The 25,597-nt window shown below is 39.8% G+C and overlaps 1 protein-coding gene across 1 annotated transcript; it reads left to right on the forward strand.

The window, feature by feature from the left end:
• The first annotated feature begins 7,559 nt into the window (after positions 1–7,559).
• DDX43 (DEAD-box helicase 43) lies at positions 7,560–23,890 on the forward strand. Its single transcript, XM_030314574.1, has 16 exons — positions 7,560–7,871; positions 9,584–9,639; positions 11,809–11,935; positions 12,999–13,130; positions 14,809–14,890; positions 15,752–15,908; positions 16,124–16,242; positions 16,697–16,807; positions 17,175–17,316; positions 18,222–18,322; positions 19,420–19,507; positions 20,505–20,632; positions 20,863–20,972; positions 21,742–21,880; positions 22,523–22,610; positions 23,767–23,890. The coding sequence occupies exons 1-16, from the start codon at positions 7,625–7,627 to the stop codon at positions 23,878–23,880; spliced, it is 1,941 nt and encodes a 646-aa protein (XP_030170434.1). The 5' UTR covers positions 7,560–7,624; the 3' UTR covers positions 23,881–23,890.
• Positions 23,891–25,597: the final 1,707 nt, after the last annotated feature.

The raw sequence follows: 25,597 nt of genomic DNA on the forward strand, positions 1-25,597 counted from the left end.
CAGTCCCTGGGTTCATCCCAACCCTGCCCTTAGTTCTCAGACTCGCCCAGCCACCCCAGGGCCCGCAGTGGTCCTTCCTAGCCTCAGGTGACTCATGGACTAGGAGCTGCCTTCTTCCGCAGAGGATAATGGACTAAACCTTTTCCTTCTATGACAGTGGGAAAATGGAGATCCTGGCCGCCCTGGGGTCCAAAATTTGCACTTACAGCAGGAGCTTGGTCCATTGCTAGAAGTGTGTAATTTGGTTCTTGGGTTGTGCGCGCGGCGAGGAGGTGGTACCGGAGAGGATAGGCCTGAGGTGGCCGAGCGATTGTACCAGGGGTGGCCAGAGAAGGAGCGCGCCTAAACAGGCCTCATGGTGGGCGGCCCAGTTCGAGCACTCACCAAAAATCTTTGACGCGCGCATTACAGGTAGGTCAAACACCTCTAGGGTTGCAGGTGCTCTTCTTGAAATCTGGAAAATTCGCAGATCGATGCGTCTTGGGCCTTACAGATAAATCCTCCCTCTCCTCCTGAGCGAGGCCACCGTCAGCTCCGGGTGGAAGCTGTAAACCACGGCCCGCGGGAAACCGGGAAGCCCACGGTGCGGCAGGCGCGTTTTGGCGCCGTAGGCTAGGGTGTACTCCGGAGCCGCCCAGTCCCGCAGCCCGTTGCTGCAGGCGAGAAACCGGCGTGCGCAGGTGGTTCGGATTTGCTGAAGGCGCGCCGCTGCCTCGGGTCACTGTGTGCCCTAAGGCTTCCCCGAAAGCAGCTCCGCGCGCCCAACCGAGCGGCGGCCGCGGGAACCCCGAAGCTGGCTGCGGGGACCTACCGGAGCTGCCGGATACGGCGCACTGGAAAGCTGGGGGCGGCTTTCGAACTCCTGGTTTCCCCTCAGTCCGCAGGCGCCACATGAACACGGCACCTTCAATGTCCAGTAACGTGACAAAGTCAGGGCTCCCGGTCTCATTTTTGGACCTTCGAAGGCAAAGTGGTTGAAAGAAGGGTCCAATCTGCGTGTGCTTGCTCAGATAGGTTGGAATTCATTGAGAACCGGGAGCAGGTCTTCCTTTCTCTAGCTATTCTTAGCAGGTCGTACTGCGCCTGGCACAAAATGTTTATGAAAGGAATAGAGAGCTATGGATTTCAGCTCCAGCTTTGCTACCTTTCTGGATTTGTGACTCTGGGCAGTTTATCAAACTTCTTTGTTCCTCGATTTCCTCATCTGTAAAATGTGAACAATGAAAATAGTAGTGCTTGTTGTATTGTTCAGGAGATTAAATTAATTGAATGCATGCAAGAAGCTCAGGACAATTTCTGGCTCCTCGTATTTTCCTACTTCGATAAATACAATTAACATTATACATCACGATGTACTGGCACGTTTAGACTGTCGACATTCTGCCGTCAACGATGACTAATTGCTCTGAATTCTAGATCCTGCTTCACCCCCTCTTTTTCCCTCTTTCTGCACTCCCTCCACCACCACTAACTGGTTGTGTGTGACCTTGGGCAAGGTGGCTAACCTCCTAGTCCTTCGTTTTCCATCTGTACAACGGGGATGATAATAAATAGTACCTTGATCCTAGAACTGTGATGCTTAAATGAGTTAATGCATGTAAAGCCCTTAATTGTGCCAAGCAAGTAGGAAACAAAAAATATCAGCTGTTAGTATCTGCATACATGAAAGTTGTTTCATGTTACAAATATTTCCATTAAAAAAGAATCTCAGCTGTAGAATCACTAGTACAAGGATAACAACTTTCTTCTCTTTAGAGATTGCATTTTTCTTTTGCAACTTTGTATCAAACTACAAAGAATCAGAAGAAAAATGTTTATTTGATATATTCGACTCCCTACCTGACACCTGCACTATAATAGGTATCTCATTTAAACCTACTCCCCACATCTGCCCTTCCCTACTACTCTCCTTTTCAGTAAAGACCACCACTATTCACCTGGTTGATTTCCTCTCTTTGTGTCACATTTTATACCTATAAACAAATTCTGTCAGCTCTACCTTCAAAATATATCTCAAATATGTTTATATATATCTTCTCATGGCCTTCACTCCTAAGAAACTAGTTCAGTCTAAGCCATCATTATCCCTTGCCTCTGTAATAGCTTCCCCATGGTCTTACAACGGCTTAAGTTACAACTTTTCCATGAGATCAAAATATTTCCCTTTTAACGTCTATTCTCCTTATAGCAGCCAGAGTGATCCTTTGAAAATTTGAGGTCATGTCAGTCTCCTTGTCTTTGTGGAACAGAAGAGGAAGTCCAGAAACAAGCACACAAAACAAACATATACATATATACAAAATAGTATGGTATATAATAAAATTATTTCAAAACAATGATGGGGCATTGGGTATTTTGGAAATAAATTTGGATGGCTGTCTGACATACACATAAAAAAATTACCAGAAACAGAATAAAAATTTTGCATTTTTTTAAAGTTTATTTATTTTGAGACAGAGAGAAAGTGTGAGTAGGGGAGGGACAGAGAGAGAGGCCTAGAGAGAGTCCTAGGCAGGCTCTGCACTGTCACTGCAGAGCCTGATGTGGTGCTTGAACTCATGAACTATGAGATCATGACCTGAGCTGAAGTCCAACGCCTAACCGACTGAGCCGAGCCACCAAGGTGCCCCCCAAATTTTGCATCTTTTAAAAGGCAGTGCTATTAGAATATATACATTGATGTTTATGTAATTTGAAGGTAAAGAGAACTAGATCATGGCTCCAAATGCTGTCACCATAAAAGAACAATGATAGTTTTTTGCCAAATTAGAATTAAAACTTATCTCCTATACCTTGCCTTCCCAGTGTGAAATGAAAAGACAAATTATAGAGAAGAACATACTGTAATAATAAGAAAAAAATGTTTAACAACATGGGGGAAATGCGTTTTTTATAAAATAGGGCAAAAGACTACTCAACAATAAGGATCCCAGAATTTTGCCTGGAAAAAAAAATGGGAGGAATAAATTTATCTCTAGGTTACGTTTTCATTTTTCAAAATCATGTGAACACATATTAATTCTATAATCATCTTGCAGCTCACGTTAACTATACTCATTGGCAGGGAAACAGTTTTTTCTTGGTAGGGATTACAGTTCAAAGCCGAAATCCCCTTCCTCCTGGAAGTATGCCCAAGGGTCCTTGAGAGGCAAACTGGTGGAACAGAAATTGCTTGGCTTTGGCATCACATCCACTCGGGTTCCCAAGCACAGTGGCTCCCTGACCTCAGTGTCTTCATCTGTGAAATGGGGACACCCACGACCCCCCTCACAGGAGTTTTCCAAGAATTAAATGAGAAGACAAGCCTGGCTGATTGTAGGTGTCCTACATAATGCCACCCTCCCTGATTCAGGTGGCAAGTTAAACTCTATAGGGCCTATTTCCCAAAATTAGGGTTCCTACTGAATTCACACCCTGGTTTGTGCCTAAATTTCAAGTTGAAATTGCTCATCTAGCTGCTTCCAGAGCCAAGGGAGGTGTTTGCTGCCCCCTTGTGGGATGGTGTTGAGACCATGATATTTTCCTCCGAGGATACAGGGACCCCTAATCCCACCCCCACAGCCAGTGCGGGAGCGCCGCACCGTGACCCCGCCCTTGTGCAAACTCAAGGGGAAGCTGGGGCCGGGCCAGGACCTGGGCGGGGGCCTCTAGAGACTCGCAGTGCGGGGGAAGCGGCGCCTAGGAGAGGGTGGGCCGTCGAGCGCCTTCTCCGCTTCCGACCCGGGAGCTTCGGGAATCTTCGGCAACCGCTGCCAGCTGAGAAAGGCCCTGGTGCGCCTTACGAGGTTAAGTGGGTGGAGGGGAGCTAGAGCTGCGGAGTGGGGCTGATTCAGCCCCTGTCTCCAGAGCTTGCGGTCAGACCCCTCCCGGAGGTAAAGGTGTGAGCGAGTGGAAGCCTTTCTGTCTGCAAAAAGAAAGCGCAGGCTCGAGGGGCCCTCGGGTAAAAATCGCGCTGAAATTCCGCGTTTTTACCTTTATTCGTGTCTGGGGCGGTGGGGAGAAGTAGAGGGTAAACCGGACCTGAAAGCCCCACGGTCACAATTTTCTACTTGCTTAGTGAATATTCTAAGTTCTAGTTGGGATCTAGAGTAAAATATTTCACCTTTTTTTTTTTTTTTTAAATCACTAAAGGCTTAATGTCATAGATCTTGAACGACAGGGGATGCATTTTGCTCTATTTTATGAATAATTTAAAATACATAAAAGGGCCTGTAATTACCATTTTAGATATGTCTTTATTTAGCACCTCTCACCAAGTAAGAAAATAGAATATTAGAATGTTATTTGCTAGTCAACTGGCCAAGGGGCAAAAATTAGCTGATCCAATTAAAAACAAAATCAAAATGAAAAGCTTGACACAAAATTCCTCTTTTCAAAAATAGACTTTATTTTCATAAAGCAGTTTTAGGTTCATAGCAAAGTTGAGCTGTAAGTCCACAGATTTCCTATATACTCCTCCCACCTCCTGTCCTCCAACCCCCATCACACAGCCTTCCTCACCGTCAACATCTGTCACCATACTGGTACATTCCTTGCTCTGATGATCCCACATAGACAAGTCACTATCACTCAAATCCATAGTTTACTTTAGGGTTCACTACTGGTGTTAGGGTAATTTTGACCTCATACAATGAGTTAGGAAGTATTTCCTCTGCTTCTACCTTCTGGAAGAGATTGTAGAGAATTGGTATAATTTCTTACTTATATTTGGTAGAATTCACCTTTATGTGGCAGGATAAAATGAAGGAAGCCCTTCAGAAAGTAGAAAAATACTGGGAGTGCCTGGCTGGCTCAGTCCATGGAGCATGCAACTCTTGATTTGGGGGTTGTAAGTTCAAGGCCCACTGTACACATAAAGATTACTTTAAAAAAAAAATAGAAATAAAAAAAGCCAACAAAGAAAATAGAACAATACTTAAAATTTAAAACTTCTGCTGTGTGAAAGACACTGTTTAGATAACGAGAAGACAAGCCACAGACCCAGAGTGTTTAGAGGGAAACTTATAGACTTGAATGCATATAAGAAAAGAAGAAAAATCTAGGGGCTACTGGGTGGCTCAGTCGCTTAAGGTCGGACACATGATTTCGACTCTTGATTTCAGCTCAGGTCATGATCTCATTGTTCGTGAGATGGAGCCCTGCCTCAAGTTCCTCGCTGACACTATGGATTCTCTGCTTGGATTCTGTCTCTCCTTCTCTTTCTGCCCCTCCCCCGCTCCTGCTGTTTCACTCACATGCTTGTGATCTTTCTCTCGAAATGAATAAACTTAGAAATCTAAAATCAATTATCTAAGTTTCCATCTTAGGAAATAAAAAAGGAAGAGCAAATTAAATACAAGTAAGCAGAAGAAAAGAAATAATAAAAATTAGAGCAGATATCAATGAAATTGAAAACAGGAAATCAACAGAGAAAATGGATAAAAACAAAAGCTGGTTCTTTGAAAAGAGCAATAAAATCATAAACTTCTAGCCAGGCCAACAAAGGAAAAAAAGAGAAGACACAAGTTACTAGTATTGGAAATAAAAAAATGGGACATCACTGTATATCCCATGGACTTTATTTTAAAAAAAACTTTTTTTGGAGAATCTCAAATAGGCTCTCCAATGCGGTCCTCTATCCCATGACCCTGTGATCATGACCTAAGCAAAATCAAGAGTCTGATGCTCAACTGCCTGAGCCACCCAGACACCCCTCCCATGGACCTTAAAAAAGAGTACTATGAACAACTCTATGTCCACAAATTTGATGATTTAATTGAAATGGATTTTTTCCTTGAAAGACACAATCTGCCAAAATTCACACAAGAAATAAACTACTTCTATTATATCTGTATCTATTAAAGAAATTAAACCAACATTTAACAACTGCAAAACAGAAAGCACCAAGTCCAGATGTTTTCACTAGTGAATTCTACAAAACATTTAAGGAAGAAATTACACCAATTTTCTACAATCTTTTGCGGAAAATAGAAGATAAAGGAAAACTTTCTAACTCTTTCTATGAGACCAGCATTGACCCAATACCAAAAGCAAGGACATTGCAAGAAAACTACAGACCTCTTTCTCATAGACCTATGTGCAAAAATTCTCAACACAATATTAGGATTCGATTTGATTCAACTAGATTGGATTGGATTAGAAATCTTGGGGCGCCTGGGTGGCTCAGTCGGTTAAGGGGCCGACTTCAGCTCAGGTCATGATCTCACAGTCCGTGAGTTCGAGCCCCGCGTAGGGCTCTGTGCTGACAGCTCAGAGCCTGGAGCCTGCTTCAGATTCTGTGTCTCCATCTCTCTATGACCCTCCCCCGTTCATGCTATCTCTCCCTGTCTCAAAAATAAATGTTAAAATAAAAAAAAATAAAAGTGGATTAGAAATCTAATCCAATAAAAATACTATCCATTTCAGATAAGGATTAGAGAATGGGTATTAAGTATAGGACACATTTATGCTTTTATATATTTCCTGGGGGCTTCAATAGCACTGTAATCCTATTTCTCCAGACATGATTATATTAAGAGTTACAGTTGGGGGCATCTGGGTGGTTTAGACAGTTAAGCCTCAGCCTTTTGATCTCAGCTCAGGTCTGGATCTCAGGGTGATGAGTTCAAGCCCCACCTTGGGATCCGACCCTACTTGAGGAGCCTACTTAGAAAGAGAGAGAGAGAGAAAAAAGAAAGAGAAAGAAAGAAAGAAAGAAAGAAAGAAAGAAAGAAAGAAAGAAAAAAGAAAGGAAGAAAGTTACAGTTAATTCCATGTGAGTTAACCCATTCAACCCGGATGGATCACGTTTGTACTTTTTTTTTCTTTTTTTCATTCCTGAGCATGGACCAGAGAACCTAGCATAATAAAGAACTACTTTGTTTTATAGATGAGTGAACTGAGATTTGTTTAGACAATTCAAAGATCCTAATCAAAGTAGGGGCACGCCTAGCCGACTTGCTTCCTGAAATAATACATCCAGCCACAGAGCCACACTACAATGACGGGAGTGCTTCAGGCATTTATTAAATTTCATTACCTCGCATACAGCAAACATTCAGGTCAAGTGTGTGAAGAGTTAAAGCAGCATTTTTCAGTCCAGTTAGTTTTTAAACTGTGGGTCATTGAATTTTGTGCATAACAACCAATGATTTAAAAATGAATATTAAATATATCAAAGTGCTGCTCTTAGAACAATGGTAAGTGCTGTTTTTTTAACCTTTTGTTTCAAAATTTTTATGTATGTACTGGGTCATGTTGTAAAAATGGCTGACGTTTACGAGTCACGGCTAAAAAACGTTTCTGAACAACTGAGGTTGAGGGTGGTTGGGCTGGGAGTTTCGTAGAGCAAAGCACAAAGGAGAACCCTTGGAAGTCCCACACCTGAAAAGGAACCTAAAGCCTGCGCATTGACTCTTTCGAGGAGCCCTCATATGATAGAAAAAGTGGATTGGTCAAACAGTGAGGACCACGCCCACAACATCTTGTCCACCAATGGGTGCGTGGCCAGGGCGTGGCGAGCCTTGAGCGGGCTCCTTAAGTAGCGGCTGCGTGGCTGCCTTATTTAAGACTACGACGGCACGGGGGTGTGGTGCAGATCCCTACTGGAGCGACGTCGGACGCGCCGGATCTTCTTCAAGGAACCATGTCGAGGCAAGAAGCAGACGCCAACGCCTCCTCGTGGGTCGTTGCGACCCGACGAGGCTCGGCAGTGTCCCGGGCTCCAGAAAGGCCGACGGAGGATTCAAATCGAAGAGGTCAGGGGGTCCCTAAGGGCGGCAGAGGTGGCGGCTGGAGGAATTCGTCTGGTCTCCCGCAGCCTGTGGCGCCTGGTGCCCGCGAACCGCCGCTCTGCTTTGGATTGAAGAACATGTGGGTCGGCGCTGTGATCGGTAAGTGTAACAAGGTTGGATAGGCGGGGCGGGGCCAAGGCCTCCCCACCCACTCTCTTCGCCTCCATTCAGCAGCCATCTAATGAAATCAAGGCCTTTAACTGTGATATTTCTAATACCATCTGATGCTAGAATGATGTCACTTTAGATACTTTGTGGAGTTGATATTTTGGGAAACCAAACTCTTAGATTTATCAAATCTTTGGAGTGAAAGGTCAGGCCTTTTCACGACTTAACCCAAAATGAACAAGTCCAAGTCCAATCTGTTTCTTTGAGCACCATTTAGAGCCATTAAAGAAGGTGTAGGATATTAGGGTTGTTCAGAACAGTAGCAATATCTTGCACTGTTTCTTTTACTTGGGTATTTACCTCCTGAAAAACAGGATCTTTTTTTCTTAGTACACCTGAGTCTTAGAAATTCATTTTTGAAAGACACTTAGAAACTGTAGAAATGGAGATTTGTCCCATTTGTGGCCATTAAGACAGGATAAATTTGAGCACTTTGCCTATTAGGTATGAGAGCTAATATTTTGTTTTACCCTTTTCTAAACCTGTTTTGAAAAACGACAGCATTTTGCAGGCTGCTGTTAAATAGAGTTGATTGATAGACCAGGTATAGATTTGTTTCCTCAAGAAGGCTCAGGCTCAAAGATCTGAAGAGTGATGCTCCATAAATGAAAGCCCCTAGATTTGCAATAAATCACACAGTGAACACTTACTGAGCACCTGTGATAGTGCAGGCTCTGTGCTAGAGACCACCCACTTAATGTTGGTTCTGGAGCCACTTTTTTTTTCTTGTAAAAAAAAAAAACATGTATTTAAGCTTAAATTTAAGTGCAATACAGTACTGTTAGCTATAAAAGCAATGTTGTGTGACAGATCTCTGGAATGTTTTCATCTTGGATGACAACTACCCACTGAACAACTCACCATTTTCCCCTTTTCCCATCGCTGGCAAATACCATCATCTTTGTTTCTATGTCTGATTACATTAGATATCTCAAAGTCATGCTCTATTTTTTGTGATTGGCTTATTTCATTTAGCATAATGTTCCCAAGCTTCAATCATGTTGTCAAAAAAGGAATACTTTAAGGCTGAAAGCTTTTTTAGCATGTTTATAACATGTTTTTCAATTTTTAAATATTAAAAAAATTTTTAGTGTTTATTTACTTTTGAGAGACAGCATGAGCTGGGGAGGAGCAGATAGCAAGGAAGACAGAATCTGAAGCAGGCTGGGGACTCCCAGTCGTCAGCACAGCCCAGTGTGGGCTCAAACCACATACCTTGAGATCAGGACCTGAGCCGAAGTTGGATACTCAACTGACTGAGCCACCCAGGCGCCCCTATACCAAATTTTTTTTCATTCAGGGGTCTGTTGATAGTCATTTAGGTTGTTTCCACTTCATAACTATTGTGAATAATACAATAATGCTGTAATGAACAGGATAGATATCTTTGAAACAGTTTTGTTTCCTTTGGATATACAGCCACAAGAGGAATTGCTGGATCATAGGGTAGTTCTATTTTTAGTTTTTGACTAACCTGTCCCTGTACCAATTTACATTCCCACCAACAGTGCACACAAGCTTCCCTTTTCTCCACATCCTCATTAACACTTGTCTCCTGTATTTTTGATACTCATTCTCATAGGTGTGAGGTGATATCCAGTTGTGACTTTGATTAAATCTCTTAAATATTTTATTAAAAACAGGTCGTGGTGGGTCAAAAATAAAAGACATACAAAGTACAACAAACACAAAAATACAGGTAAGTGGTCTGTATTAAATCCTCAAAGAACATAGTTCATTTGTAACTATAATTTCTCTTTAGTTATTAACATACTATTGGTTATTTAAATGAATTGGCAAAACTCTTCAGGCTGCCATTCTTTTTCAGGAATGGTCCCACATTGTGGTCCATTTCCAGGTCTAGGTTTTGTGACTCCTGGAGGTAAAAATCTTTAGCGATAATCTCAACTGACATTGAGATCTTGAATATTCATCATGTGCTTTTTGGACCCCATCCCTCAAACCCTGACCTGCGCCTGTGTTCCCAGTCTCAGCAGCTATATCATTCACCCAGTTCCCAAGCCAGAAATCTCAGATTACTTCCCTCTCCTTATCCTGCAACCAGTCTGTCACTGCGTTCCTTTATATTTCCTGTATTTCTCAAGGGGAATCACATTTGGGGCATTCTCCCCTAATCTTCCATCCCACTTCTAGTCTTATCCCCCTCTCACTAGCAATATTTCTAAAATATAAATTGTTTTCATAATTTGTTTTCTTTCTTTTTTTTTTTTTTAAATTTTTTTTTTCAACGTTTTTTATTTATTTTTGGGACAGAGAGAGACAGAGCATGAACGGGGGAGGGGCAGAGAGAGAGGGAGACACAGAATGGGAAACAGGCTCCAGGCTCTGAGCCATCAGCCCAGAGCCCGACGCGGGGCTCGAACTCACGGACCGCGAGATCGTGACCTGGCTGAAGTCGGACGCTTAACCGACTGCGCCACCCAGGCGCCCCCATAATTTGTTTTCTTTTCCTGCATAAAAATTTTTCATAATATCTCAGGCTCTTAAGAAGTCCAGACTCCTTAGCATGGTCCACTTGATCTGTCTCCTTTAACCTCTAGCCTCTTTTGCCTTCACTCCCTCCACTGAACTCCTTGAGTGCTTACAGCTGGGCTCCTGACACTCTCCTATCTTAGCTGATATAACTCCTGCTCATCAGGGAGGCCTAAGACCTCCTGCATCCCCATTCTTTCCATCCTCTCCGTGTTCATTTCAGCCTCATTTCAAGAACTTATACAGGGGGCCTGGGTGGCTCAGTAGGTTAACCATCTGACTTTTGTTTTTTAAGCTTTATTCATTTTTCAGAGGCAGACACTGTGAGTGGGGAAGGGGAAGAGAGAGAATCCAAAGCAGGCTCCCAGCTCTGAGCTGTTAGCACAGTGCCAACACGGGCCTTGAACTCACTGACCACAAGATCATGACCTGAGCTGAAGTTGGACACTGAGCCACCCAGGGGCCCCTAACCATCTGACTCTTGGTTTTCACTCTGGTCTTGATCTCAGTTTGTGGGATTGACCCCTGCATCCAGCTCTGTACTGACATGAGGAGCCTGTTCTTTATCTCCCTCTCTCTGCCTCTCCCCTCCACACATGCCCTCTCTCAAAAATAAACATAAAAAGAACAGTTGTCTGTAAATAGTGGAAATTGTTAAGCTTTTTTGAAATCACCAGCCTAAGATAGCATTTGGTATAGCAATTTCCAGATATTGAATCAATGAGGTTATCTGGGATTATGCATAGTTAAGGATGTGACTTCAAGAGTCTTCAAATGTCATGTCAGCCTTGTAGTAAGGTTGCTTTCCCTCAAGTTAAAATTTTACATAAATAACCTGACCATTCAATCTGCTATTAATATAGCACATAGGTTAATCTGCCACATCCCTACAGTTCTGTATGATTTGCCAAATTACAATTTCATAGTTAAAAAGAGGTCAGATTAACAGTTTAATCTTCTAACACTAGTTGCTAAATGTATTGCATAACTGTCACTGTAGGTTTTTTTTAAGTTTATTTTGAGACAGAATTCCAAGCATGCTCTTGCTGTCAAGAGCAGAGCTCAATGAGGGGCTTGATGAACCATGAGATCATGAGCTGAAATCAAGAGTCTGACCTTAACCGACAGAGCCACACAGGTGCCCCTGACATGGTAGTTTTTAAATTTAGATTGTCCTGTTCCTTTTCTTCCAACCAGGAGATAGACCTCAGGATAGATTTGTAGAATGAAGAATCCCCTCCAATTAGAACTTAAAGACACTGACAGCAATACTAGATTTACTTAAAATTTTTATGCTATTTGAAGTTGAGTGATTTTTTTGGAGGGGGGCGTGGTAAAAGGACTTCAGTCTCACCTATTTTTCTCCTGCTTCTAGATAATAAAAGGTTATCCTGATGCACAGGTCAGGATATTCGGTAGCAAGGGCATGAAGGCCAAGGCCAAAACAGCGATAGATAATGTTGTTAAACAACAAGAAAGTTACAGTTTAAAGCCTAGAATTGGTAAGTAATTTTTGTATACCACAGCCTTGTTAAAATTTTAAAAATTGCTTTGTTTAAAAATTGCTTAGTTGATGCTTTTCCTGATAACATCTTCAGATTGCTGTCATTAAATCTTATCTGTTATGCATTTTTTCCTTTGAAATGCCAGAATACTCATTTTCTTACATTAAAACACTTAATCTCTATGGTGAGTGAAGCCTTGCAGTTTTACTTTTAGCCACAGGTAAGTGAGAAAAAACAAAATAACCTTTTAATGCATTCACTATTAATGGTAGAAGGATTAGTCATGACCTTCTGATTCTATCTCTTCCCTAGAATGTGACCAACTTTGAAAACTACCTAGTTTGGCATTTAAAAAAATCTCAGGGTCACCTGGCTGACTCAGTTGGTAGAGCATGTGACTCTTGATCTTGCGGTTATGAGTTTAAGCCCCCTGTTAGGCATAGTTTACTTAAAAAAATCTCAGATCTTGGACTAGAGGAAAAGCCATTATTGAGCCATTTCCGGAAATATGAAAGTAACAAAGAAACGGCATCTTAAAGTTGATGGCAGCATTGCCTCTTAGTGTTTCTTAGGAAGGAAGCTCTGGGAGGCCTTTAAGATTCTTTATCTGTTAACCTGGCCTGACCTCTGCCTCACAGGATTGTTGTAAAGATTAATATGGGATTTATTAGCAAACACCAGGCTTTCAAACTAATTTCCATTTCTTTAATAAATTTCTATTTCAGTAACTCTGGTAACTGAAAAACTATACAAATTGTCATAGCATCATAGTACTAAAACCTACTCTTTATATTTTAAGCATTATTTTCTGGTATGTATGTATGTATGTATGTATTTTGAGAGAGTGTGCATGAGCCAGGTAAGGGCAGAGAGAATTCCAAGCTGATAGCACAGAGCCTGAGGTGGAGCTTGAATTCACCAACCGTGAGATCATGATCTAAGCAGACTGAGCCACCCAGGTGCCCCTATTGTCTGGTTTTTAAACACAAAACAGTAAAATGGGGTAATTTATACAATTAGGATTTGTTTTGAACTAATTTGGTAAAAAATATTTTAACAGATATTGTTGCATTCCAACCTTCTGTTGGAAGAGATTTAAGGACAGAGGGTAATAGTACAGAGAATCAGCCATTGATTGATTGGGATCAAATTCGAGAAGATGCTTTGAAATGGAAAAAGAAAAAGTGGGAAGGTTAGTGCTGTATCCTAACATGTACATTTAGTGTTGGTGTACTTTTGGTGTTTTTTTTTTGGTTTATTTTTTGGGGGGGGGTGGGTTTTACTTGAGGTTTTTATCCTCTAAGATGTATCTTATTTCTAGTAATGAAATCAATATGAAAAATGTTAATAAAACATTAAATGCTGCAGTTAGTCCCTGTGGCAAGACTTGTTTCTATGTTTTCTATGCTGTTATCAGTGTTATAATTGGGAAATTAAAATATTAAACTTATGGGGAGTCTGTGTGGATCAGTCAGTTAAGCATCCAGCTTTGGCTCAGGTCATGATCTCACAGCTCATTGGTTCAAGCCCCACATCTGGCTCTGCATGGACAGCTCAGCCTGGAGCCTGTTTCAGGTTTTGTGCCTTCCTGTCTGCCCCTCCTCCATTTGAGTTCTCTTCAAAAAAAAGTAAACTTAAAAACATTACACTTTTTTGTCTTACTGGAGGTAATTCATGGCAAGAGTTTAATAAAATATAGAAAATCAGGCCCAAGGGGAAAATGAAGACAATGAACATGCCAACCATAAGTGGTTAACATTGTTGGATGTGGTTGAGAAATTGATTCTGGAGTGTCCTTGCTGACAAGGGCAAAATAAGGGAAAAACATTAATAAGAAAGAAAAACAGTTTTTGATAAGAGATGAGGGTTTTTTTCATTTGCATTAATCTTAAATGAGATTCTCACTTGGAATTATGGAGTGTAATGTTTCACATCCACTAAACTTCAGTCTAAATTCAGGTACTAATTTTGGCTATCACAAGGCAGCAATACAATGTCATTTAAAATTTGCAATGGGGGGTGCCTGGGTGGCGCAGTCGGTTAAGCGTCCGACTTCAGCCAGGTCACGATCTCGCGGTCCGTGAGTTCGAGCCCCATGTCGGGCTCTGGGCTGATGGCTCTGAGCCTGGAGCCTCTTTCCGATTCTGTGTCTCCCTCTCTCTCTGCCCCTCCCCCGTTCATGCCCTGTCTCTCTCTGTCCCAAAAATAAATTAAAAAAAAAAAATTTGCAATGGGCTCAGCACTGAGTGTGGAGCCTGCTTAACATTCTCCCCCCTTTCCCACTCTCCCCCTCTCAAACTCTCTAAAATAAAGTTAAATTAAAAAGCAAAAAGCTAATGCACTAATAGTGACAAATATAACAATGACCATTTAAGTGTTCAGTTCATCTGCATGTTAAGTTACCAGTGCTGCCCTGAACAGTATGTGGTAGGGAGATCAAGGATAGGGGGCCCAGAAAAGATTTAAGTTTGGAGGAAGTATGCTAGCCATATAAAAGAAAGGAGACAAAATAGCCTCAAAGTAGAATAAATATTCTATACCTAAACAGAAATAAAATGGATCTTCAAAGACAAGGTAAAATCAGTCTACTGTGTTTGAGAAGAAGATTTACCAATTGGGATGATTGTCTTATGTAAAGTATTCTTTCTCTTACTAAACTTAATTATCAGGGCTCCCTTTCTCAGATGAAAAATGTAATTGAAAGAAACCAAAACAGGAGATCTCTTAGAGACTAGCATAAGTCTGACTGGCAAAGAACTGTCTAAACCTGTAAGGTGAATTTAATAAATAGATTAGTTTAACTTCTGTTATTGAATAAATTTCAATGAAATTGACTTATCAAAAAGTTTTAATTTTCATCTTTGTTTCAGACTTACCTGCAATTAAGAAAAATTTTTACAAGGAGTCAGAAGCAACAAGTTCAATGTCACAAGAGCAAGTAGAAAGTTGGAGGTGAGTAGTTTTAAGTATTTGTATTGTTATATTATTAAATTAACTCATCAGGCAAACATTTAAAATTACTGCAATCAAAGACTACATTTGTGGTATTCACATGAACTTGGTTACATCCTACATGAAATATTTTAGAACATTGCTATCCAAGAAACCTTTCTGCAAAGATGGCAAAAGGATAGTATTTGTCCAATAGAGGAGTCACTATTGATAGCTATTGAACTTTGAAAATGTGGCTAGTGTAATTGAAGAGCTGAGTTTTTAACTCAGGAAGACTACTGTGGTTAGTGCAGTGCCTGCTGTGTTGGACAGCAGTTTTAGAGAATTATTTCTACTACTGTTAAGTCATAAGTTGATATGAATATCAGCATCTCTTCTTCAGTGCTTATTATCTGGAATTAAGGGTCCTAACAGCAACGTGTTTTCTATCAGTCTGTTATAAAACTAAGATAATATGGAAGAGCAGAACAGTTATTCTAGGATTGGAATAGGGCTCAGACTTTGGACAAGTGATCACTTGTCAAATGAGAAATTTCCATTTGATAGTATTGTTGACAGTAAATGTATGTGGAACATTTGTAGAACCTTGTGTTTGCCAAGTCTGATAGAAATCATAAAGCATGTGATTTTCAGGCTGTATTCTTCAGCTTTCGATGAAATTTCATTGGCCCATTCATACAATGTATCTTTTTTCTTTTCTGTTAACTATTCTGATAAGAAAAAGATGGGCTCACTTCTATTGTATTTTTCTGTAGTTTGACAGTTGCAGTTGAATTTCTAGATATGATGAACTAATGCTGGGAAACATTTCTTACTTGGGGAATAAAGTGACCAAAGCCACTAATACTCTTTTCCTTAAAGGAAAGAAAATTATAATATAATGTGTGATGACTTGAAAAATGGTCAGAAGCGTCAGATACCAAATCCTACCTGTACTTTTGAGGACGCCTTTAAACATTACCCTGAGGTTATGGAAAACATTAAAAAGGCAGGTTTCAGGAAGCCGACACCAATTCAGGTATGGTTTCTTTAATTCCGATGTTTTACTGACAGTTTTTTCCCCCCAAACAATGTCTGATTATTAGAAGTTAAATCACCAGGGAGTAACTATCCCTTGTGAGCATCCCCTGTACCAGCAGGGCCTAGCATGAAAAAAAAATGTTGAAAGAAGTTTGTGGCAGGGAGAGGAGGGGCATTTGACTGAAAGATTCACTTTTAATATTTCTGTTTTAGTCACAGACATGGCCAATAGTCCTACAAGGAATAGATCTTATAGGAGTATCCCAAACTGGAACAGGGAAGACATTGTCCTACCTAATGCCTGGATTCATCCATCTCGATTTACAGCCTGTGTAAGAATTTCTACAGCTGGGTTCTCTTCATAGGGGCTTAATAGATGTGGCTATCAAAGATGCAATTAAAGTTTCTTTCATCTGTTGCATTGGCCAAAAAGTATGCCTAGCCTCAGGGAAATGAGCTTATACTGGCCTGGTCAGAGTATAAGCTGACAAAAGGATTTTTAGGAAGTGATAGGTAGTCTTAATAGTGAAATATTGGAAATGTTTAAATAATTACATCCAATACAATTGTGTGGGAATGTTTGACACAGGGAAAGCGTTGGCCATGTTAAATGAAAAGGCTGGTATCTGGGCCGTTGGTGTTTTGTTGTGCCGTTTTTCTGTACTCCACATTTTGTGGTGAATGTATGTGACTTCTGACATTCATTCCTACAAATTCTGAAAGCGGTGAATGAATGTACTATATGTACCTGAGACAGGTGCTTTAATAATTGTTTTCTCTCCAAAGAATTAGAGAAAAAAGGAACGGACCCGGAATGTTAGTCCTTATACCCACTAGGGAATTAGCTCTTCAAGTACAAGCGGAATGTTCTAAGTATTCATATAAAGGCCTTAAAAGGTACGTTGTCATTTCATTGTCCATTCTTGTAAGGGCATTTTAATAATTCATAGCTTTATACATTATCCCCATTTTTTATACATTTAGAGAATGTGATTGGCTCAGCATGAGTCAGGCATTACCCCACTCTAAATCAAAGGTAGCCAGGTCAGTGACATCAAGTAACAGTGATGCAAATATGGCTCTTTAGAACACATCACTGAGGGTTGATGGGTGTGGATAGTTCTTACAAAGGGACAAAAACTACCCAGAGGGTATCTGATACTTTCTGATTTACATACCTTTTTTTGTACCCAAAATGCTTTGGTTGGGATTTTGCGTTGTAATGGGACATTCCTTGCCTGAACATGTACCTCTTTTTTTTAAGTGTTTGTATATATGGTGGAGGAGATAGAAATGGTCAGATACAAGAACTGAAAAAAGGAGTAGATATTATTATTGCAACTCCTGGAAGACTGAATGATCTACAAATGAATAACTTTGTCGACCTCAGAAGCATAACTTACTTGGTAATCATGGAGTGAGGGTTTGGGATACTAGGAGGAAGGATAGAATTCTTATTAAAACAGTCTTAGAATACTATCCATGTTGTAATAGTTTTATTTTTTTAAGTTTGAGAAGTAGAGAACACGAGTGGGGGAGGGGCAGAGAGAATGCTGCTGGCATAGAGCCCACACAGAGCCCGATGCAGGGCTTAAAGCCCCAAGATCATGATTTGAGCCAAAACCAAAGGTCTATGCTTTGCATTCTATTTCAATTTTTATAAATATTAGAAAATGTAGATAAGTAAAAAATTAAAATCCATGTAGATATTTTAGACATTAACATTTAAAAAAAATTTTTTTTAATGTTCATTTTTGAGAGACAGAGACAGAGCATGAGCAGGGAAGGGGCAGAGAGAGAGGGAGACGCAGAATCCGAAGCAGGCTCCAGGCTCTGAGCTGTCAGCACAGAGCCCGACGCGGGGCTTGAACTCACAAACTGTGAGATCATGACCTGAGCCAAAGTCGGGCACTCAACCGACTGAGCCACCCAGGTGCCCCGACATTAACATGTTTTTCATTAGATCTAGAAACTGTAAGCCAGCTTAAATCAATCTGTGTTACAACTAGATCCGCCCTTATTTGTTCTGAAGAAATTAAAATAGTGGCTTAAGGGGTACCTGGGTGGCTCAGTCAGTTAAGCATTAGACTCTTCTGGAATTTGGCTAAGGTCATGATCTCACCTCACCAGGTGTGAGGGAGCCTGGTTGGGACTCTCCCCAACTCCTATCTTTCTCAAAAGGTATTCTTCTAAAATAAATAAAATACTGGCTTAAGTAATAGGGGAAATGAGAGAATTACCTTATTATAGTATGTTAACAGCATATTAGTTACCTCCCATATCTAATGTAGCCACAATCATTTTAATGCAGGTATTAGATGAAGCTGACAAGATGCTAGACATGGGATTTGAACCCCAGATAATGAAGATTTTATTAGATGTGCGCCCTGACAGGCAGACAATTATGACAAGGTAGGTAATATGCCTAATTGCTAGTCTACAAAATAGAAATCACTGGACTAGATTCCATTCTTAATTCCCCTACAGGATGTTAGAGTATTGAAGGTATCTTGAGATGCTTCGGTGAAAGACATTATGTCATCACTTAGTACAGCAATTCAGTGTAGCAGTATAATAATGATTTGGATTTCCTAAGTTATAGGTAGACATTTCTGTGAAAACACACAGGGAACTCATGGAGGGGAGATTGTTTCAGAAGTGGGGGCCTCACATTTGAAAACATGCACCTGTTCTTAGAGACAAACCTTTGATACTGAATAGTTTTTTGCCCATGATAAAACTGAGAAACAATGTTATTTAAATGAGCCTGGGTGGCTCAGTTTAGCATCCAACTTTGGCTCAGGTCATAATCTTCCGGTTTGAGTTCGAGCCCTCAGTCAGGCTCTGCCAATAGCTCAGAACCTGGAGCCTGATTCAGATTCTGTCTTCCTCTCTGTTCCCCGCTCACACTGTCTCTCTCAAATAAAATAAAAACATTAAATAAAAATAAATGCAGAGTGATCTATACACTTTTCTCTGTGGCTTATAACCTTTGTGCCATTAACATTAAAAAGAATAGTGTATAATTGGAAGTATGTCCTCATTTGTTACTAATAGTTCCATTGTTATAACTACAGTGAAAGTACAAAAGGTAAGATTACTTTGTATGGATGAAGAAACATTTGAATTTACATGTCCTTTCAGTACACTTAAAATGCTTTTATTTTGCATAAGCACTTGGTTTTTCTGACAATGTATGCTGACAATATTGTTTTATAAAGGCCAGGGGAAAACTAATCTAAATCTTGAATTCATTTTTGATTAGAATTTAAGGCATAGATCTCCTTCACCTTGGTTTATAAACTTTTTAATTCAGCTTATTTAAAGGTATCATCTAGTAGCCTCACTCTAGTCCAGCAATTCTTTGTGAAGTACACATTCTGTAAAAGTCCTCCTTATTTAAAAGTACTAAATTTGTCTTCTATGGGTAATCTGATTCATAGCATTCTTAGGGAAATGGTAATTTTTTATGATAAAATTTTAATGTTTGTATCATGCTTTATTTCTAGTGCAACGTGGCCATATGCTGTCCGTCGACTTGCACAGTCTTATTTAAAAGAGCCCATGATTGTATACGTTGGTACTTTGGACCTAATTGTAAGCTTGTTTTTTATTACTATTACCAAAAATATTTCTTATGAGAATTGTAATTACTTTGTTTTGACATGACAACTCTGTCCACTCCCTAGTTATAGAGAAAATCTTAGATACGTATGATTCATTGATAAAAACTTCAGTATACATCCAAGACTAATTTTAACAATTATGGTAGTTATTTCACATCTAAAATTTTAATAATCCCTCAATACCCTCCTATCCAGTCCTTTTTCCTATTTTCCTGATATATCATTTTTATTTAATCCTGTTAATCAGGTTCTGAACAAGGTCAACAAGTGCATGTGTGTAAGTCTGGTGTTTTGGTGAAATTACGATGGATCAGTGGGTTCAGATATCAGTAATTATACAATCCATAAAGATCTCCATTATGTATCTCCTCCTTTGAAAGTTCCCTGGCCTTCCACTTGATCGAAATTGAATGTTCGATTAATCATTATTGAAAAATTGATCTTTTAATCACAAGTAATAGTGATAGGTCATTGCCTAGGCTCATTTCATTAGATTGCATGAAAAGTTTGGCTAGATATGGCATTCCTTTCATTAAATGCTATTAAAACCCATTTTATCTCTGGGTTAAATTGTATCAATGATATTTTAAAATTTTGCATTAAAGTGTCAGAATACTCACTGAATGGAAACTCTTGTCCCAAGCTGATCATCCTCCTTCATTATAAGAACTGTACCCAAATTCATGGCAGTTTGGCCTCACTCTGGTCATCTTTCCCAACAATGGTAACCAATTACTTTCAACTAACTTGCCAAGTACTCAAGTTTCCAACTCAGCTTGGGTGAATAAGTAAGAAGCAAGAGGCTGAATGATAAATCTTTGAGTAGAAACAGGTCCTTTTGAGATGATCTGCCTTTTTCCCCTTGGCAGTTTATTAATACTTAACCAGTGATAGCGATAGATACATTTTGAGCCAGTGTATATTGTTTGCCTATCAATTTTGATGTACTGATCTTTTGACTCCTTTAGGCAGTAAGTACGGTGAAACAAAACATAATTGTCACCACAGAAGAAGAGAAGCGATCTCATATCCAAACTTTTCTAGAAAACATGTCTCCCAAAGACAAAGTCATCGTGTTTGTTAGTAGAAAAGCTGTGTGAGTATTTTTTCTTTTACATCATTAAATCATCAAACTGATGTGTTTAGCATTAGCTCTATTTGTATATTAATTTCAAACAGTGTATATATATCTTTCAGTATGTTTCAGTCTTCTGCTAACAGAAGTAAATAGAATGGAATAGTCCTTGCTAATAGAAGTAAAACTAATAAATTGATAGTGGTATTAGAATAAGCACTTAAGATCACTGACTTCATCTTTTGCTTCAGTGCCGATCACTTATCAAGTGACCTGATCCTGCAACATATATCAGTGGAGTCCCTTCACGGCAACAGAGAACAGAAAGACCGAGAGAAAGCATTAGAAAACTTTAAAACAGGTATATTAAAAAAAAAAAAAAACAGGTACATTACACAATTAGTATTTGATCCAGTTTAAGTGTATAATGCCTGCACCTGGCTGAGTGACAGCACCTTTTCATGGAACCCATTTCTAAGATCTGTCCTCAGTTTGCAGATCCCAAAACTACTTGCTAGAGCTCTGAATACTCAGATTTTCACAGGCGTCTGGGTGGATCAGTCAGTTCAGCATCTGACTCTTGATTTCAGCTCAGGTCTTTATCCCACTGTCATGGAATCAAGCCCCACGTTAGGCTCAGTGCTGAGCGTGGGTTCAGATTCTTTCTCCCTCTGACCCTCTCCCCTGCTTGGGTGCACACTCTCAAATTAAGAATACGTTTTAGTCATATATTAAATATATTTAGCTATCCAAACTCCCAAGAACTAATATTTAAACCTGCATATCAAGGTAATTTGCAATGTGGGGTACTGCCATTAATTTACCTGAAAGTTGTATATCTTTGACATGGTTCAGGTGATGCAGGGACTATCTGCTGAACCATGATGTATATTGTATTATAACTTGCCAGCAGTTTAAAAGAAATATAAATATATATAAATATTATGTTATATTGTATTATATATAAATATATATACAAATATCCCTTTCTAATTTTCACTGTCATAAGTATTTTAATATTAAAAGTAATAATGGTTCACCCAATTAGATATTAGGGGAGAATATACTTTTCTGATATGTCTTGGGTTGGTTTATGCCAGAATGTATATTCTTTTGGTTTTATTCTTTAGGTAAAATAAGAATACTGATTGCCACAGACTTAGGATCTCGAGGTCTTGATGTCCACGACATCACACATGTTTATAATTATGATTTCCCCCGGAACATTGAAGAATATGTACATAGAGTAGGCCGCACAGGAAGGGCAGGGTAAGTAAGCACAGTCTACCTATGAAAGCAGCCAACCACCATTACTCCGTTCACAAATGATTCTTAGCTAGAAAAGTGTTTTTTGGTCTTGCCTGTAAATTGTCTGTGCCACTTGCTTTGCTACTTTATCCCTGTCCAATCGGCCTGTTCCAGATTCAACGAGATGCCTCTCTGATTAGTTGCAGCTGTTTGTTATTCTACTCTTTGCTTTATATCTACAGTGTCACACTGAGCTATCCACAGTGGATACTCTACTGTTCCTGTGTAAGAGGACTACTAGGAAATCCCTTGGGAATACGCAGTTGAAACAGTGGTGCCTGGGTGGCTCAGTCAGTTGAGCATCCAATGCTGGGTTTCAGCTCAGGTCATGATCCCAGGGTCACACTGAGCATCAAGCCTGCCTGGGATTCTCTCTCCTCCTCTGCCTCTCCCCCACTTGCATGCACACTCTTTCTCTCTAAAATAAAAATAGAACAGCTCCAGATTATTGAGATTCCAAATTGCTGTTAGAGTAATGCTAACTTTTAATAACGTATTTGGGCTTGTGAAAAAGTTGAGGTTTTGCTATTTTTATTGTTTTGCTAACTGAATCGTGAGTACAGATTATAAAATTGAATTACATGCACTCTTCCCCTTTTATAGGAAGACTGGAATGTCTGTTACCCTCATCACTAGAAATGACTGGAGGATCGCTGGTGAGTTAATTAACATTCTGGAAAGAACACATCAGGTGAGAATAAACAACTCAGAACTCTACTTTGTATCACTTTTCTAATGTTCAAATAATTTCATTTATTCCAAATACCGGGGCTTAGCGCTTGTCAGGAAAAAACTTGTCAGGAAAAAACATTAAACATGTTATGAGTGCTATAGCATGGCAAAGACAAGCAGCTATGGTATATAATTGGGGAACCTGATCTAATGGTAGTGAGCTTCAATGGAAATTATACTGAGGAAGAAGCCAATGGGGCGGAGTTTGGAAGAACTGTACAAGAAAGGGATACATGTTCTAGCAGGCGAACATTCAGGCCCAGTGGTAAGAAAGAACATACAGAAAGTGGCACCAGTTACAGTAGTTAAGGGGACTGGCAAGCAACTGTAAAGGGCCATGCAAGCAGGGAGTGGTAGCATAGTCATGGAAGTTTTTAAAGATCAGTCTTGTTTTATTCATTTATTTTTTGAAATAGTTTTTTAATTATTTCTGAGAGGGGAGGGGCAGAGAGAAGGGGACGGGATTGGGAGCAGGTTCTGTGCTGACGGCTCAGAGCCTGGAGTTTGCTTCAAATTCTGTCTCCCTCTCTCTACCCTTCCCCCACTCTTGCTCTTTGTCTCTCTCTCAAATAAACAATAGAAAAAATTTTTAAATTTTTTTTTTTTCAACGTTTATTTATTTTTGGGACAGAGAGAGACAGAGCATGAACGGGGGAGGGGCAGAGAGAGAGGGAGACACAGAATCGGAGACAGGCTCCAGGCTCTGAGCCGTCAGCCCAGAGCCTGACGCGGGGCTCGAACTCACGGACCGCGAGATCGTGACCTGGCTGAAGTCGGACGCTTAACCGACTGCGCCACCCAGGCGCCCCGAAATATTTTTTTTTTTCAACGTTTATTTTTATTTTTTTGGGACAGAGAGAGACAGAGCATGAACGGGGGAGGGGCAGAGAGAGAGGGAGACACAGAATCGGAAACAGGCTCCAGGCTCCGAGCCATCAGCCCAGAGCCTGACGCGGGGCTCGAACTCACGGACCGCGAGATCGTGACCTGGCTGAAGTCGGACGCTTAACCGACTGCGCCACCCAGGCGCCCCGAAAAAATTTTTAAAACTGCCAAGAAAAGCTTTCACTCTGCAAGAAAATCTCATTCCTAGTAATAAACATTTAATGTTTCAGAATGTCCCAGATGAACTTATGGCAATGGCCGAGAGATACAAGGCAAATAAACTGAGAAGAGAAATGGAAAAATTGGGAAAACCCCAAGGAAAACCTAAGAAATGTTATTACTAATGTCCTTGTTGAAAAGTGGTACCAGTCTACTTACAGGAGGTAAAATTTAACACTTTCAAATTTTGGATTTCCAACAGCCTGTTTTCCTTAACTATACTGTTACTATGTTTGTTGCAATCAGCACTATCTCTAAGAGTCATTAACACATTATTAGGGGTTATTTAACTTTTATATAAGTTCCAGTTAATATATCTCATTTAGAGTTGCAAGTATTAGAGTTGAAAATTTTAAGTTGTATAGAAATCTCATTAAGAGTAACTGAGTTGGCTGAGGTATAAATTGGTAGAAGCTCTGTGCAATTTGATAATGTATCGATTACAAATACATAACCTTTTCAGCTATTAACTTTAGGAATGTATTCTATAAATATGTCTGCATATGTAAGTAAAGATTCATTATTCCAATATTTGTAGTAGGAAAAGACTAACCTAATTAATTGTCCAGTAGGGGGCTATATGAATAAATTCCAGAGGATTTTTTTAACACTGACAGCCACCCAGTGCTCATCACAAGTGCCCTTCTTGATCCCCTTCTCCTATTTCACTTATCTCCCAATCACCTCCCCTCAGATAACTAGCAGTTTGTACTCTAGTTAAGAATCTGTTTCTTGGTTTGTCTCTTTTTCCTTTGCTTGTGTTTTCTTAAATTACACGAGTAAAATCATAGTATGTCTTTCTCTGACTTTTGCTTAGCATGATACCTCTATTTTTTTTTTTGTGAACCATATCTGAAGGAATTAGTACTTATAGAGAACTCAAAACTGAATGAAAACCTGATTAAAAAATGGGCAAATGACTTCCATATACCTTTCTCCAAAGATACACAAATGGACAACAAACACTGAAAGATGCTCAGCCTCACTAATCACTGGGGAAATGCAAATAAAACCTGTAATGACATTGTCTCACACACATTCAGATGGCTATTATAGAATATCTACTATCAAATAAACTGAGTTTTGGCGAGGAGGGGTAAAATTAGAACTTTTGTGCACTATTGGTGGGAATGTAAGGTGTGTATCACTGCAAAATAAAGCAGTTCCTCAAAAAAATCAAATAACCCAGCAATTTCATTTCTGGGTTAATATCCAAGAGAATTAAAAGCAGGGTCCCTAAGAAGTTTGTCCACCCAAGTTCATAGCTTTCTTAATAGCCAAAAGATGAAGGCAACCCAGGCATAAACAGAGAAACTAATTGGTGTGTAAAGGGAAATTCTGACAGGATGGTACAACATGGGTGAACCTTGAGTATATTATGCTGAATGAAATAAGCCAGTCAAGGACAAATACTGTGTAATTCCACCTAACAACGTAGGTAGGTAGAGTAGTCAGCTTCTAGAGAAAGTAGAGTGGTTTTCAGGAGCCAAAGGGGGAAAATGGGAGGTGTTTAATGGGCATAGATTTTCAGTTTTGCAAGATAAAAAAGTTTAGAGAGTGGCTGTATAAAAATGAAGATACATAACACTGAACTATATTTAAAATGGTCACTGTGGCAGATTTTGTTACATGAATTTTATCACAGTTTAAAATTTAAAGGCTTGGGAATAGCAATTTATGTTTTCCTCTACTTATTTTTCAGATTTCGAGACTTTAGAGATACTATTTAGGATATGTGGAAACATTGCAAACATGCTGGCTGTATGAAGAGATGACTGATTCTAAAATAGTGTTTAAAAAGGTGGAATTCACTATTTTATACCTTCTTTAATAAAATCAAAC

Source organism: Lynx canadensis, chromosome B2, assembly GCF_007474595.2.
Source record: "Lynx canadensis isolate LIC74 chromosome B2, mLynCan4.pri.v2, whole genome shotgun sequence".
Lineage (NCBI taxonomy): Eukaryota > Metazoa > Chordata > Mammalia > Carnivora > Felidae > Lynx > Lynx canadensis.

Coding starts and splice junctions, on each gene's coding strand:
- DDX43 (XM_030314574.1), top strand. CDS start 7,625: ATGTCGAGGCAAGAAGCAGACGCCAACGCCTCCTCGTGGGTCGTTGCG. Junction 18,323..19,419: donor AGGCAGACAATTATGACAAG/GTAGGTAATATG, acceptor CTTTATTTCTAG/TGCAACGTGGCCATATGCTG. Junction 20,973..21,741: donor ATTAGAAAACTTTAAAACAG/GTATATTAAAAA, acceptor TTTATTCTTTAG/GTAAAATAAGAATACTGATT.